Source organism: Lutra lutra, chromosome 11 (genome assembly GCF_902655055.1).
Source record: "Lutra lutra chromosome 11, mLutLut1.2, whole genome shotgun sequence".
NCBI classification, from domain to species: domain Eukaryota; kingdom Metazoa; phylum Chordata; class Mammalia; order Carnivora; family Mustelidae; genus Lutra; species Lutra lutra.
Window position 1 is genome coordinate 64296309 of NC_062288.1, and position 17625 is coordinate 64313933.

Here is a 17625-nt window from a genome sequence, read left to right on the forward strand (position 1 = left end):
TCATAGCTTAATGTCTGTGAGAATTAGACTGTTACCTGAGCTCTGGTTACTATAAAAGTCCTGCCATTTTAATACTCAGACCTACACATTTTGTTTCTAGGGATTAAATTGTCACCATGTGGACTTCACCATCCTGGCTTCCTCTTATGTATGAAAAAGGGCTGGGGTGAAGCTGAATCTTGGTTATTCGGTGAATGAAATAGGAATTAGGGTATGGGGGGATACATAGGAAGCTCAGTGGGGAATGTTTTAGAAAAGTTTGGAGGTTTGAGTATATCCAAGCCTTGTAGACTTTGCCAGTAACCTCATTATGTAGCATTGTAATCTCATTCTTTGAGATGAATGTCTTTATTTTTATGCAAGAAACCTGGAGAGACTGTGAACTCATTTGTTACTGTAATTTAAAACCTACAGAATCAGTTCCTGAATTAGATTCTTAGTGGTTAAGCCTCATTGATATAAGAAGAAAGAAATTCTTTCTGCAGAGTCCCAAGGACCCTGAATTTTGTTCTTTACCCTGAGATGGGAATTTTGAGGTTTAAACTTATTCTCTTATTTTAAATTATGCAGTGCTCTTAGAAAAGCCATTTTATATATGGTTTGGCATTCCTCCTTCCTGTTCTGTTGTTCTAGGGCAGCAGCTCTCCAGTCCACCAGAGTGTCACCTGCAATGGGCACAGGTCCCAGATGCCTGGAGGTGTTCACTTGATTAACTGTTCTGTCACTGTATACGATGTTATTTAACCCTGCCTAGAGTCTTACTGGGTTGTATCCCAACTCAGCTCAAGAACCAATTTCCAAATATTCCTGCAGGAACTGGTATTGCGGTTTATTCTCTGCTGCCAGTTTCTTCCTGATTTTTTTTTTTTTTTTTGGTCACAAGTTAGGAAACAACTATGATAAATATAAATAAAGGAGGGATTGGAGTAAGAGTGACCTCGATCTCTCAAATGCAGGAAGAGTTGAACTGGCCAAACCTTAGTGGTGGAATGGGAACAGCATGGTTCTAGAGACTGTATAGAACTTGTGGGAGCTGCCATTTGATCATCTAGCAGCAGATTCCTGGTATCGCTATTCAGGATTGAAATTCCCAGGATAGTACCTCTCTCATATGGTTATTATGAGGATTTAATGAGATAATACATAAAAGTTACATAGGCCATTGCTTGGCACATGATAAGCTCTCAGTAAATAGGTATGTAAAACTCCTACTTCTAAGTAGATGGAAAAAAGTCAATATTTTATACTAATAAAGCAATTTCAAAACTGACACCTAAAGTATTAGTTTCCTAGGCCTGCCATAACCAAGTACCACGAACTGAGTGGCTTAAAGCAATAGAAATTTATTTTCTGACAGTTTTTAGAGGCTAGAAGTCCAAAATCAAGGTGTTGGCAGGGACATCCTACCGTACCTGAAGCCTCTAGGGTCCTTCTTTGCCTTTTTCAGCTTCTGGTAGTCCCAGGCATTCTTTGGCTTGTGGCGGTATCACTCTAATCACTGTCTCCATTGCCACATCATCATCTTCTTAAATGTCTTCACATGGCGATCTCCTCTCATCCACCCCACCACCCTTTATACTCTCGTCCTCCATTCCTTCCTTCCTTTCTTCCTTCCTTTTTTTTTTTTTTTAAGATTTTATTTATTTTAGAGAGAGAGAGAAAGAGTGAGAGCAAGAGGAGGGGCATAGGGAGAGGGAGAGAGAGTCTCAAGCAGACTCTGCACTGAGTGCAGAGCCCTACTTGGAGCTTGATTCCACCATCCTGAGATCATGACCTGAGCCAAAACTAAGAGCTGGACACTCAACTGACTGCACCACCCAGGCGCTCCCCCATCCCTATTTTCTCTTCTTAGAAGAGAGTTTTATTGCATACCTGATTGAGTGTGACCTCATCTTAACTTGATTACATCTGTGAAGACTCTATTTCCAAATAAAATCATGGTACTAGGGGTTAGGATTTCAACATATTTTTTTTTGGCAGGGGTGGGGAGAGATGGGGAGACATAATTCAGCCCACAACACGTATGTTACCATTTCTCCCTTTTGTGTCCAAGTACAGACACTGTTCATCAGAGCATTCTACTAGTGAGGGCTCAGAATTCTTTTTAATACAATGATTTCAACAGCTGTAGAGTTGACACTCTATGAAGAAATCAGTGTACAATCTTATATTAGTCTTTTGTAAAAGGACTTGCTTTGACGGAGTTAAATTATAACTACTGACACCAAAGCAAAGCTTAGGAAAAACACATAATATGTTAGTATGCTTGAATATTGATGATATTAAAAAAAGTTGTTTTGGGCCACTTGGGTAGCTCAGTGGGTTAAGACTCTGCCTTCGGCTTGGGTCATGATCCCAGAGCCCTGCATTGGGCTCTCCACTCATTGGGGAGCCTGCTTCCCCCTCTCCCTCTGCCTGCCTCTCTGGCTACTTGTGATCTCTCTTGCTCTCTGTCAAATAAATAAATAAAATCTTTAAAAAAAAGTTTTTAGTTACATTATCTGCTGGCAGATTGGGCTTTGTATATGAAGCAAGATTCAATTGGTTTAATTTTTATTTTAATTTTTATTTATTAATTAATTTTTTGGTTTGTTTTCATTTTTAAATTTTTCTTTTAAACATTAGAAAGTTTATTTCCAAAGAAATTTTGTTGCTAATGTTTGTTTCTTCTTATATCTTTTAAAAAACCTCTCTCTACAGATAAAATAATTGTGGGTAGCTTTATGGGATACCTAAGAATCTTTAACCCCCATCCTGTAAAAACAGGAGATGGAGCTCAAGCTGAAGATTTGCTTCTAGAAGTTCATCTACGAGATCCAATATTGCAAGTGGAAGTAGGGAAGTTTGTTTCGTAAGTACAGCTCCTTAATTCTGACATTTTATCTTACCTGTAGTATATCATTCCGTGATTGTGTCATTTTTGTGGATTCTTAAGTGAAGAAAGGATTATCCATGACAAATATATTTTCTGGATATTGTTACCTGGGTGTTCCTCATGTACTGAACATTTTTTTTTTTTTAAATTTGGGAACCTGCACAAAGAGAATAATTTAGAACTTTAAAAAAAAATAGTAACAGACCTAACATGTCTGACGTATCAGAAGTTTAAAGGAAAAGAGATAAGCTTTTGAAAATAAAGAAAGAAATAGAAAGTATTCACTTATTTAAAGAACTAATTATCCAGGTTCTATAAATGTCTGTTTAAATAATTAGACAAAGTAGCAGTTATTGTATTTAACATATAACATTGAAGCTTTAAAATGAATTACTGCACTTATTTGGTGTGGAAGGGTCCTTAGTTTCTTAAAAGAAGTCAGCTCAATCCACAAAGTAAGTCTTACTCTTATAAGAGCTTTGTTTCCAAGCACTTTATTTATTTATTTATTTATTTTAAAGATCTTTTATTTATTTGTATATAAATATATATATTATTTATTTATTTATTTTATTATTTATTTATTTATTTTAAAGATTTTATTTATTTATTTGACAGAGAGATCACAAGTAGGCAGAGAGGCAGGCAGTGGGCAGGGGGAAGCAGGCTCCCTGCTGAGCAGAGAGCCCGATATGGGACTCGATCCCAGGACCCTGAGATCATGACCTGAGCTGAAGGCAGTGGCTTAATAACCCACTGAGCCACCCAGGTGTCCCCCAAGTACTTTATTTTTAACCCTAATTTATTTTAGAAAGCTCTTTATTAGTTGCATTTTGTGTAATTGTCTGCATTTTATTTCCCGATGATGCTGCTGATTTTATCTTATTGTCATGTATGAATTTTCTTAAAATTGAGCCTATATTTCTTAATCATTTATAAAAGTATATATTGTGAAAAGTTATATAGATAGAGGTGGTCTTGTTATCCCTTACTTTTTTTTTTTTTTTAAGTCTGGGAGTCTGGGAGTGCCCTAAGCTCTGGGTTTTTGACTCACTACATTTGCTCGTCATGATTTACTGGCCCTACTTTCCATTTATTCAGGGTCTTGGCTCTTGCTTGAAAAACCATTCTTGCATTAATGCCCTTCTATTGAGGTTTTATTCTGATGGGAAGGTGCTTCATAGATGCTGTGGGCAGGGCATGAGATAGGACTTTAACGCACTGTGATAGGCTGGATCAGAGATTTTGTGTCTGATGTGGTTGGTAAATATCTACTCCATCTAAAAGTAGATGATGATTATGTAAGTGCCTGTTGTATACATAGCATATACAAGGCATGATAGATTTATAAAGTAAGGAGACAGAAGGATTCTTGCCTCTAAAAAAGCATTTTTATCTTTCTACTTTTTGAAAGAGTGAGGTGCAGTTATGACCATTCTATTCAGTAGTCCTAAGTATAGCTTGATGGAAGGAAGGAGGTTAACATTAATGAGTGGATACTATACTGGTATTAATTAATGAGTACAATCTCATTAATCTTATCTGTAAGATGTGATCTGTATTTATGGATAAGGAAACTAGCTATGGTAAGTGCTGTGAAGTGTGTAAACCTGGCGATTCACAGACCTGTACCCCTGGGGCTAATAATACATTATGTGTTAATAAAAAAATAAAAATTATTAAAAAAAAAAGGATAAGGAACCTAGCTAGAGCTCAGAGCTTTAGGTCACACAGCCAGGATTCAGACCCGGGTCTGTCTGACTCCATACTCTGTTATCTTTCCATGACATTATATTCTTTTCCTGTGCGTGATAGAATAAGTGTTTTGAGTGTGCAGGGCAATAATTATTTTTTGAAGTCAATATTGAGTATGTGACAGTTGCATATATATTTACATTTTTTTGGTAGTAGAGTGGATAGTGAGCACTTATATTCATTATAAGGATGTTTTGGAGGTATTAACCAATATTCTTATTTTGTAAATGAGAGACTAATACTCTGAAAGGTCAAATGATTACACAGATACCAAGGTGCACAGTCAGGACCCCAATTCAGGTCTTCAGATTTCAATTATAGTCTTTGTAGTTTAGAACAGAGTCTGTATCAGAGGTTGTACGCTGGAGGACTGCTTGCAGATGTGTTTTAAATTTAAGAGAGTTGCCAATATTTAAGATCCAGGAGATTTCACATAAAATCCCTGCTTTCTGGTTTTTCTTGAAAAAAATGTGGAGATTTGGCCACATGCCCAGAGCTGATTAGTAACTGCTTCCTCTAGTCTGGCCCTACTCTGCAACAGAGCACTGCCATTTACATCCTTTACACCTTTCTGTCCACTGACATGATGCTTGAAGACTGGACTTAATGATTTCTAGATTGTATCATGTCTTGGAAACCACTTGATAGGGGCTGGGAAGTGTATTGGTGCCCGTGTCAGTTTAGTCCAAACTGAAATATTTTCAGCGCCTTTAATAAAATTTCTGAGCTGGAAGTGACATATGCCATTTATTAATAATGATTAGCATTCTTTGGTGCTTTATATTTTACAAGGTGCTGTCACAGGATTTTATTTCATTTAATTGAAACCTCTTATTTTCCAAAAGGGGAAACAGGCTCAGAGAGATTAAGTAACTTGACCAAGGTCAGAGGTTGATTACCCAGAAAGACAAAGCCAGAACTTGGATCTCTGTTATTATGGGAGAGTACTCATGAAAGAGCCTCTGATATGACTTCCTGAGAGGCTACAGTGACTTCAATTAGAGGCAGTTCCTTGAGGCAGAGTCCTTGAGCCTCTGGAATTGTCAAAGTGGGTGTTTGTTGTTACATTTATTTTTCAGTTTGGAATGTTATCTAGTAAATTTTTAGTTTACTGTTGGTAGGTTGTGGTTATAATCTCTTTTAAAAATTATTTTATAATTTTTTTGGTTACAGCTGAAATTGATATTTAAAACTTTAAAACTTTTCCCATTTTTCAGAGGTACTGAAATGCTTCATTTGGCTGTGTTGCATTCTAGAAAACTTTGTGTCTATTCTGTCTCAGGTAAGAAACATTTTTTTAAATGTAAAATTTGTATTAAAAACACCTTAATATAAAAACCTCTTAATATTATATAAGAATAGACACTCTCTTATGTTCACTTGCTAGAGAACACAAACATTTGGTTGAAGATTTTCTTATTTTGGTTAACATTTTACCTTGTTCATTTTGCTTTTTCAGGTACTTAGGCTATTACATTTTTTCTGGTTTGCTATTTATATGCATATTTAAATTTCTAGTAGAGGATTCCTTATGATCTCTTTCCAGGAATTGTGTCCAGGATTGTCTGTGACGAATAGAGGCCAATTTTGCATACTTAGGATACTTGAGTGTTTAAGAAAATTTTTGTTTATTTTTTATTAAAGTATCGCTGACACACAATGTTACATTAGTTTCAGGTATACAGCATAGTGATTCCACTGCCTTATACGTTATGCTGAGCTCACCATAAGTGTGGCTATCATATATCACCATACAATGCTATTATAATACCATTGACTATATTCCTCATGCGGTGACTTTTATCCAGGATGCTTGAGTTTTAAGAAAGGTTTAAAAGCAACAACAAAAATCATTAGATGCTGAGAGTCATGGTGGTTAAAAGTACTTTTTCTTTGATGAACCTTAGGTGTTTTCTTTTTATAATTCAAATTTCTTGGCCTTTGGTTGTTTGTACCCAGCCTGCTTTAAGGCACTTGTTTAAAGTCTAATCAGGTTTCATTTTCTGACGTTGTTCTGTAGATACCAGTATGGCAGTTAACTGTAGTTTGGTTTCAGCATTTTGATCCTTAATAAATATAAAAGGTAACTTAAAAATATTTGTTGTGGTAATTAAATTTTAGTTCAAGCTGAGAGAGTTCTTTTCATGGATGTCAATATTGGGGAAATTTTTTTATGGGTACAATAAAGCTAATTCTTTGGGGTCTATTCCTTATACAAGAGATGTTCTTTGGAGTTTGCTATAAATATTAGCTTCTAGTATTTGGATTTTTCATACTCATTCTCTTGATTTGAGCTTTCTTTGTATTTTGCTTTCCGCTTGCATAATGATTTATCTTTACTGTGTTTATATGTGTATATTTATATACCCAGTTTGGAGCCCAATGCGGGGCTTGAACTCACAACCCTGAAGTCAAGACCTGAGCTGAGCAAGAATCAGGCACCAAACCAACTCAGCCACCCAGGTGCCCCTGAGCTGGATATTCTTAAGTAGTCTCTTTTTGGGGGTGAAGGTCTGTTAGATTTCTAAGGCAGGCTTGGTAACCTGGCCTATGGTATATGGTGGACATATGTTGACTGTACGAATGAACTAATTTTTGGGTAGTGTTGAGGCAGTTGGTAGGGGTTCTTTATTAATCTGTGTTACTTTTATTCTTCCTTCTTTTTTTTTCTCTGTTACCACTATCATTTTCTTTTCTACTTTTCCATTTACAAGTCAGAAGTCCATTATAGTACCTCTCTGACATTGGTAAACACTCCCATTGATTTCATGGTAAAAGATGTTGCTTTTCCTAGTGATAGGGCAAATATTTAGTGTTCCAGAATAAATGGAGAAGATGTGATATAGGCTACTTTACCGCATGCATTTAGTTGTCCTTCCTTTTCCATTATAGGGCTTGTTAACTGTGAGGTGATACTATTAACTGGGTTGCACAGGACACGGAGGAGGGGAACTTGTGCAGTTGCCCCTGGATACTTCTTGGAGATTTGGTCTCTTCTGGAAGTTGTAAGAGGGCATGAGAGGGAAAAATCCTACAAATTAGAAATTAGTTAAGACTCTTGGCTTTCCCTGGTCCCATTTGAATGATGGCCCAGAAAGACAGAAACCTCTAGAGTTTCCCTAAAGTATAGGGCACAATAGACTAGTGATAAAGTGCATGTTTATTAAAAAGACATGCTGAAAGAAACTGGCATGTTGGGTCACAACTTGTTTATGGGACATTGGTATTTTGCTTCAAATTAGTGTTGAAAATGACAGTTATTTGTCATGGGAATGGTGATTTTATTGCTCTTTTATTCTTTGTATTCATTTGCAAGCTTTGTATTCTCTGGGGATAAAGAGTTCTCCAAACTACATTCCCTTATGCCCCACCTCACTTCCCTATTCTGTCTCTCATTTCTTCAGCCTCTTATGATATTTGGAGGCTGACAATTTGTATATTTTTTCTGGCTTGGCTTAAATGGAGAAGCAGGGAAGTTAATATTTTTGTTCTTTTGAATATGTTTCTGTGGTTCCAGACTGAACTTTTACCTAGCTTTTACTGTAACAGGGCAAGCATAAACATTTTTTAGTTTAAGTAAAACCACTGGTGTGAACAAATGAAAGTGCTAACTGAACTTGACATTCTCACCTCCAGCTGGCCCCTCCCCAAATATGTTTGTTTTATTTTTATGCTGTGTGCTTCTACTCAGAATTTTTTTTTTTAAGATTTTATTTATTTATTTCATAGAGAGACAGTGAGAGAGAGAATACAAGCAGGGGGAGTGGGAGATGGAGAAGCAGGCTTTCCAGCAGAGCAGGGAGCACAGATGTGGGGCTCTATCCCAGGACCCTGGGATCATAACCTGAGCTGAAGGCAGATACTTATTGACTTAGCCACCCAGCCCCCCCCCCCCCCCCAATGCTGTGTGCTTCTAAAAAAGACTTGAGGCATGCTAGAGGAGACCTCCTGGACACACCAAACAGCCCTTCATAGGCTGCTGTGCCGACCTCTTTTTGGTGGGTGATAATGTTATCAAATGCATGCTTAATATAGAGAAATAGCAGGGTCTTGCTAAAATGAAGTTAGCCTACCTTATGATACCGAAAGGAAAAACATCACATGGCATTTCAGATTCCTTTCTGATGGGCTTCAGTTTCTGAGTAAATGGTTACAGATGTGTGAGTGTAAACCATACTGATTATGTCCTCTTAAATATTCTTTTCCAGAAATTGTGTACTTCAACAAGCATTTGCTAAGCATTTGACATATTTATAGAATTTTAATGTTTGCTTTGAGTGGGCAAAAAGATGTGGTTCTTTATTTTTCATAGTTTTATATAATCTGATTTGGTTATTTAACACAATGAACCTTTTAATTTACTTTGTAATGGCTTTTATTTTATTTTCACTTCATTGGATTTCTCCACATTTGTCTAAAATTGTACCGAAAACTGTTGTCAAGGTGATCTTTGGTTTTTCTAGAGAATATTTTTGTTTAAATCAAATTGTGTTTAAATAAGCCTAACAACCTGGATGTTCTGTTATCCTTTTTACCTTCTGATTGATGAAAATTCATATTAATTCTAGCTATACATGGACTGTAGTTATAAAGATACACTTGCTATATTCAATCTGTATATCCCAGGACAAAACCTGTGTATAAGTAAGGGTGTTGGGTGGCCCATTCTTTTAAGGGTCTGCCTTCAACTCAGGTCATGATCCCAGGGTCCTGGGATTGGGTCCTGCATCAAGCTCCATGCTTGGCAGAGAGCCTGTTTCTCCCTCTCCCTCTGCCTGCTGCTCCCACTGCTTGTTCTCTCTCTCTCTGTCAAGTAAATAAATAACATCTTAAAAAAACAAATGAACAAAAAAATCCCCCTAAGCCCCCTTGTGTATAAGTAGTTTTAATCTTGTGCCATCGATGTGTCTCTAGAAAAAAATGGTCAGAAATTTTAGATTTTCAGATACTAACTTTATTCCAAAGTAGTGTCTAAGGAAGACAAATTGTCTTCTGTTCTCCATAGGTGCACTATTAAGTTTTAAAATGCTATTACCTGAAATCTGAAGATTTCCAGTGCCTTTGGAGCTTTTTCAGAACACAAATCCCAAATGTCATTTCATGCCAAGTTTGTATAAGTATTGAATGCTGAACCCCTGTTCACTGAGCTTTCAGCTAACAAACATGTGTAAGTGCATTCCTAACTCAGAGGTGTTGATTTGGTTTTAGGTATAGGATGGATTTGGTAATTTCTGTAGGGGCAAACCAAATGTTTCTTTGAACTTCTTTTTCTGGTTTCTTGGAGACTAGACCTCTCCTAAGGTTAAGGCTGTGATTATTTTAGTGTGTGTGTATGTGTTTCTTTTTCTTTCCTTTTTTTTTTTTTTTTTTTTGGGGCCCATGTGGTTGCGATTACTCCTCAGTTTCCCTGGACCTCAGTGATTTTACTACTATTTAGATTCCACAGAGCCTTCATCTATCAGGGTTAGCAGGCAAATTTGAGTCTTTCTCTTTGTTTCTTATTCTATTGGCATGTGAAGTCTGTTGTTCCCATTTTCAGGGTCATAAATCAGAGTAGAAATGATTTTCCTCCAAGAAATCCTCCTGTTAGTTTTCTCTTTCAACCCTTCACCTTCCAAATGAAGAAAAGTCCAGGCGAGAAAGGTGGAGGTGGAAATGATGTTTTTTGATGGCTGGTTTGTTTAGGGAAATTGTCATTGTCTTACCAAGTTTTTTCCAAGTTGTAAAATGATGGACAGCCAGGCACCAGGATATATGGTGCTAACTCTGAAGACCTAGTTTGAATACTCTGTCCTTTACCAGCTGTGTGATTTGGGGGGAAATTTCTTAAATATCTACCTATCTACCTATCTTTCTATCTATCTATCAGGGAGATTGAAAGCACAGCAAGGGCAATAGCAGGCAGAGGGAGAAGCAGGCTCCCCACTGAGCAAGGAGCCTAATGCAGGATTCAATCCCAGAATCCTGGGATCATGACCTGAGTCGAAGGCAGATCCTTAAAGACTGAGCCATCCAGGAGTCCCTTAAATTTTTTTAAACTTAGGGTACTTGCCTCACTTCTAAAATGGAAATAGAAATATTTTGGTTCTTACAACCTCAGTGTTATATTGGTAAAACCTTTTGGACAAAAAACAAATGCTCATGTGTAAATAAATATGTATACACATACATACAGACATACATGTTTAGATTGTTTTAATGATCTAATACTATCCTGTTTGGGGACTATTTCATTTGCTTTATATTTTATATTTTAAGTTTTTCTTTAAATTTTGCATTTTTGAATGAAAGACGGAGATGTTCCTTAATGGAAAAAGTTGATTTCTGAATCCTTTTTCTTCCCATCACCTCTTTTAACTATAACGCTCTTGCCTGGTTACTGGGACATAGCTTCAGCTCTAAGTACTCTAGAAAACAACCAGAGAGTAAAATAAGTATAGGGAATCTTTTTTGGGGCGCTTGGCTGGCTCAGTTGCTTGAGTATCTGCCTTCAGCTTGAGTTGTGATCTCAGGGTCCTGGGATGGAGTTCTGCATCAGGCTCCTTGCTGGGTGGGGAGTCTGCTTCTCCCTCTTCCTCTGCCGCTCCCTCCTGCTGTGCTCTCTCTCTCTCAAATAAATAAATAAAATCTTTATTTAAAAAAACATGTATCTTTTCAAATTTGGAAAGAAATAGAAAGCAATTGTAGTACATATGATCTATTAAATGCAGAGAAAGTGTCTTTGTTTTGAAGATGATTCTTTGTGGACTTCATATAAAACATAATGTCCTATATGCTTGCTAAAGGAAACTTTGGAATAGTTCTCCATTAAATTAAGTTATAGTGTATTAGGGGCATGAGTATTTTGAGAGGTGGGACAGGAAACCGAATTGCTTCAAAGTGTGGGGAATTTTTTCTAAGACACTTTGAGTCGTGTCTTTGCTCTATTATTATTTAAGTGTAAGGAACTTAACCTCATTTATTTCAGAACTGGAATTGGGTGTTTTTGTTTTTATTTAAATAATACACTTTACTCAGACCTAATGGAAATAGATAAGAAATGTCACCCAGGGTGCTATTTCATCTAATGGTATAATCTAGCGGAGACTTAAATTGTCCTAACTGTGCTGGCATTCTGTGTCATCAGTATGCTAATTATTCACAACCACATTGTTTTAGTGCTTTGTCATTTTAAATTTCACTGAAATTGAATTACTTAGAATTGGTGTAGAGGATGAGAAGAAATGAATATGTTTAAATGTAAACAAATACAAAGTGATTCTGTAATTTTTTTCTCTTTAGGAACCTTGGGTAATGTGGAACATGGAAACCAATATCAGATCAAATTGATGTATGAACATAATCTGCAGAGAACAGCCTGCAATATGACTTACGGATCCTTTGGTGGTGTAAAAGGTAATTGGCATTAATCATGAGTGTGCTGTTGCAAGTAGCAGATTTAGGATATTTGGCTATATAAAAATGGAGGATCATGGGGTATGAATCTCAGAGGGAGTTAAATATTTTATTGAGACCTTTATATTCGAGTGGTCAAGCAAAATATGAAAAGAGAAAACTTGAAACATTAAATGTGTTTGATTTTCCTACAACCAGCACTTTTATATGGTCTATAGAGATATTTCTAAATATCTTCCTTTAAATTTTGTCTTTGTACATGAGTTGACTGAAATTGAGCTTTTTTTTGGGAACCGTGTGGAAGAAGGGGTTGATCTCTTTGATAGGGCGTCCCTGTCCTAATTGTGATAGGCAGGGTGAAGCTGCAGAACCCTCTCCCCACCTCGCCCACCTCCAGGGCCAATGCATAGGTTTCTGTATGTTGTTTCTGTTCCAGGGCGCCTAGACTGGGGGCAAACACAGAGTGAAATGCAGACCTCATCCTGCTTATCAAGCCATGTGCTCTGGCCTGCAATAAACCTCCCCAGAGCAAGGGGGCCTTTTTTATATTTCACAAACCCATTACATTGATCAAGTACTGGCTCAGTGAGGCGGGGTTCCTTTCACCTTGGGGATATCTTTTTCTAAGTAGCATGGGGCTACTTGCAGCCTGCCCACCCTAATCCCAGAGCTTCCTGTGTTACCAGAGCTTGATGCTTGCTTGGGTACACTGTTGCTGTTGGCATGGGAGAGTTTTTATCTACCACTTAACCTCCTCTCACTTCCCCGTGAGAGGGTGATAGAGGAGCCACTGGTGCTGGAGTGACGATAGGAAGCCGGGTAGTGACGCTTACCTCTGTGTGTGTGTGTGTGTGTGTGAGACCTGTGGAACATGAACTAGGGATTTTATAATATTTTGCATCTTTCTGGGCTCATATTTTTTTTGGTTTATTGTTTAATCATTACTTTAAAATGTAGGCTACCTATATCAGATTTTTCTTTAGTGGCATAAAAAAATGACTTTATTTTGGAAGTCATTTGTGTGAACTCAGTTTTTTCATATAGAGATAAAGGTGAGGAAGAATGAATTTGAGTGTATCAGTTAAAAGGAATATTTTAGGTGGTAATGTACAAATAAATGTTTTGCATAAAGTGATATGAAACAGAACACTTGGCTGGATTGCAGAATTGTTTAACTTGAGTAATGGGAATGTTTGGATTATTTATGGACTATGGGAGATGTCCAGAGTTGGATGAAGAGAGGAGAAAGACCTAAAATTTGATGAGAGGCTAACTTTTATCAGTGAAGTATCCCTTCTTAACCCTAGCTTTCAGAACTGAGTTTCAGTATTCTTAAAAAAAAAAAAAAAAGTCTGACATGATCAGGGGACCTAGGCCTCTGCTGTTTAATAAACTGTTTTAATTCTTTTCACCCTATTAAATCTTCAAAAGGCAAATTGCTAAATTCTGTGCATCTGGAGTCCAAAAAAATTATGAATAAGGAAAAAAGTGCTTTGGCTAAATGAAAGTAAGTTTTATTTTTTTGGGTAGAATCAAGTCAGTTCTTTAGACCACCTATCAAATGTTAAATTGATTGCTCTTTTTTTTTTTTAATCAGATCAAGTTAACCCAATTAAAATAAAGTTTTAAATACCTAGAAAGGGATTACTTGCTTTTGTATGATATTTTTGGTGATTTAATAATGGATTTACAAAATAATGATAGTTGCTAGTTGTTTTGAAAAGAGCAGATGACTGTACTTATATACCTTCTCTTATTTCTTAAATTATGCCTTACATGTAAAAAGTATCTTTTGAAAAAACAAGAGGCCATTCTGATATGCTTTACTTTCCTATGGTTAAGCAGAACATTTCACAATTCGAGACAGAAATGTCTGAGTAGCACAAGTGATTATTCCATTTAACGGGTTTGAAACACATAGTATCATTGTGGTATCTACAAAAAATATGAAAAATAATGAGGTTGGTGAATTAGTAATAACCAGCCATATTGGTGGATTTCCAGGGTTAATAGGGAGTTACTACTAGTAAGTACATGATTTCTTTTTGGGGGGATGAAAATGTTCTAAAATTAGATTATGGTGATGGTTGCACACTGTAAATACAGTAAATACTTGAGCTGTATCCTTCAAAGAAGTGATATATAATATCTCAGTACAGCTGTTAAAAAAATTGGCCATGGGATAAAATCTGATGCTAGAGAGGTGATAGCGTATCCTACATTGCTTGGGGCCATGTAAGATGACATAACACTCTTAGAAAGCAGATTGGCTATAGAAAACCTTAAAAATATTCTTGGATGCTTATATGTGATTTATGGCAGTGTGTATTAGGAAATGAACCAAAATATAGAAAAATCATATCAAGTTGCCAGATAGTTATCTCTTTCCTCTTTCTGTCCTCCCTCCCTTCATTTCATATATACATTTTGTAATAGAGAAAACTGAGAACTGATCTAAATGAGTTATAAAACAGAATGACGAAGTTTTGATGCATAGATTCAGTAGGTTATTATGAAGCTATTAAGATTGTTTTGTTTGCTGAAATATACATTTTTGTACAGAACTCTTTGTCCACATTTCTGATTATTTCCCTAGGATAGAATGTGGAATGAATATTGAGTCAGAAGGTTATACAATTTTTTTTCTCAACCTGATAATTTCCCCTGCCATATACTATATAAATAAATTGTAAGAAGTACAGAACTTAAGAAGAAAGTAAAAGTCAGTCCAAGATATGCACATTTCTATACAAGCCCATTTTCTAAGCTTGAAGTCTCTGTGTGTGCCTAATGTTCACTTTTCCAGGAGTGAGCTAATCAGTTTTTTAGTTTGAAGACTTCCCTAAACTTGATCTGAGTTTAAAAAAGGAGACTTATAATTTGTTGTCTTCTATCTTCCTCTTATTTAGCATACCTTCTTGTGGAATTATTTAGTTGTATAATCATATCAGTAGTCCTCAAGAAAGGAATTAAGCAAGAAGAAAACCTGGCCCCATTTTAAACAAATGTGTTTATAAGGAATGGGAAGGCAGAGCAAATTTATTTTGTATGTGCACCAGAATAAACTACCACTAGATGGCAGTCCTCTACAACCTTGGATTTTAGTGGGTTCTGCCTTTAAATAAAGTATGGTAAGAAATCACCAGTGGAGGAATTTTGAGCCCAAATAATACTTTCTCTTTTACTAAAAATAAGTGTAACTTCCTCATGTTTTAGAAAAGTATTGGAGTGGTTTTAAGAAAATTTAATTATAATAGGTAACATCTCAGAATATAACGTAAAAATGCTTTCTGTGCTTTTCAAACCTTAAGTTGCATTTGAATCATAATGGGATCTTGATAAAAATGCAGGTTCTAATTTTTTAAGTCCAGAATTGGACCTGAGTTTGAGATTCCTAATGCTCTTCTCAATGATGCCAGGTCTCAGAGATCAGAGGTATGTTGCTGTCCTCCATCTGCTGAGTACTGTTCTGTACTAGGCACTGCTTTAAGTGCTTTACAGGTTGAGTAACTTAAGATATACTAAGCCAATGGTAGAGAAGGGATTCTAATTCAGACTTTCTGCTTCTAGAATCTAGTGGTGTGAACCGTACTAAAATGATTCCTTGTCTGGACTGTGAGTAAATTAACCTTCCTTAAATCAGAAAAAACTTTCCTATCAGAAGGAGGTGTACCTTGGTTTGTCTGAAGTTAGTGCATAACTCTGATTCTTTGTAGATTATGAACATGTTGAGTAACTTCTGGGTCAGATACTTGGTTTTTCCATTGATTTTTTTGGTTCTTGCTTTGGTTTCTAAGAAAAATCCTCCCTCAGGCCCCCAGTAATCAGAGAGGTTATATATGGGAGGGTAATATATGATTTGAAATTAGCAAAAGAGTGATTACTGTTTTTTAAACTTTTTTTTGTTTACATGTTCATTAAGAAAGTCTTTCAAAAACACCTTTTATACGTCTGCAAAAACTCAAAGTTGTATTCCTTTGATACAGTAGGATTGGCTTTATGTCAAGCTACATGTAATGTCTCTTAATGAGAAAAAATGGTAAAGAAATAGGAAATCTAGTTTTATGAACTAGTTGAGGAATATTTCCTTAATATCTTCCGTTATTCAGAGTACTACCTACCATTCCAGAATTTAAGTTAAAATTCTTTCCATATACGTTTTAGGGAGAAATGACTGATATTAATGGCTGTGTTGGGCTTTTTTAAACAAAAGGAGTGTGGGAGAAGATGTGTTCAGAGTTAAAAATGTTTGTAGTTTCTCTAATATAAATCTAAACTGCTTTTTTTGAAGAACATGTGACTCTGGGGTTTTATAAAAATGGTCATTTATCTTTGCCTTTTATACTATTGACAAATTAACGCTTGCAAAATTTAGTGAGTGGCATTACCATGGACAATCAAATTACAGTTTGGAAAGATACTAAATCAGTTTTGAAAAGGTAGATTTGAATTGATTTACAAATATATTATCAAAATGGGTAGAATTTATTTGGCAATTGGAACTGTACTTGTTTTTGAAAAAAGGGACAAATGATATACCTACCAGATTTTCCTCTGCTTTTATTTCATTGGGTCACTACAATAGTTGTTGTTGATATGGCACTTTACCTAGTTAAGATAAGTTTGTCAATTCAGAATTGTATTTTGAAAAGGGCAGCATTAGGGACGCCTGGGTGGCTCAGTTGGTTAAGCTGCTGCCTTCTGCTCAGGTCATGATCCCAGGGTCCTTGCTTGGCAGGGAGCATGCTTCTCTCTCTGCCTCTGCCTGCCACTCTGCCTGCTTGTGTGCTCTCTCTCTCTCTCTCTCTCTGATAAATAAATAAATAAATAAATAAATGAAATCTTAAAAAAAAAAAAAAAGCAGGGTGTATGATATCCTTGTCTTAAAAAAAAAAAAAAAAGGACAGCATTAATGTGGACTGACAGAAAGCCAGTGGTAAAAGCAAAGAAAGAATGCTATTGTTTTAAGGTCAACAACTGCAAATACTTAGCTTGGTAAAATAAGGTACTTTATCTAGTATATGTAATATATGTTACTTGTAATATATGTTACTACCATCAAGACAGTTGAGCTTAACCTTCCTTTATTCATAATATGACTTAGAGACCCTTAGTTACATCCTCGGTTATCACAAATTTGTCCTGTACGGCTGGGATAAGATGACAAACCTTATAATGTATATGGCTCTTTCAAGTGTGCGAAAGGGACATTGGGAAGAAGTAGTTGATTTGCTGGAGATGTATGGGAACTTTCAGGGACCAGAAGAAGTCTGGTATTAGTCCTCCCTTGCATCATCTCTATCCGTCTATCCACCCATCCAACCAGTACACATTTACTGAGAGTCTTCTGAGTACCCAGGCACTGTACTAGTTTCTAGGAGTAGAAAGATGAATAAAAGATAGTTTATGTTGTCAGGAATCTTGCAACCTAGGGAGCAATAAAGCCTAAGAATTATGATATAATGTGGTAAATTGTAATAGAGATAGATATGTACAGTTATACTGGAGGCTTGAGGTTGGAACAGCCTTCTCAGGCTGAATAAATGTGTGTGTGTGTGTGTGTGTGTGTGTGTGTATGGGGAGGATAGTACATAAAGGTG

At 36.3% G+C, this 17625-nt stretch overlaps 1 protein-coding gene across 2 annotated transcripts in view; it reads left to right on the top strand.

Annotated features, from left to right (window-relative positions):
* The window catches only part of BBS9 (Bardet-Biedl syndrome 9), a 458887-nt gene that overhangs the window by 18351 nt on the left and 422911 nt on the right, over positions 1 to 17625 (top strand). For both annotated transcript variants that reach the window (XM_047694606.1, XM_047694605.1), the window contains exons 3-5: positions 2701 to 2851; positions 5848 to 5912; positions 11912 to 12025. In XM_047694606.1, coding sequence (XP_047550562.1) covers positions 2701 to 2851; positions 5848 to 5912; positions 11912 to 12025 — 330 coding nt within the window. The remainder of the gene's footprint in view (positions 1 to 2700; positions 2852 to 5847; positions 5913 to 11911; positions 12026 to 17625) is intronic.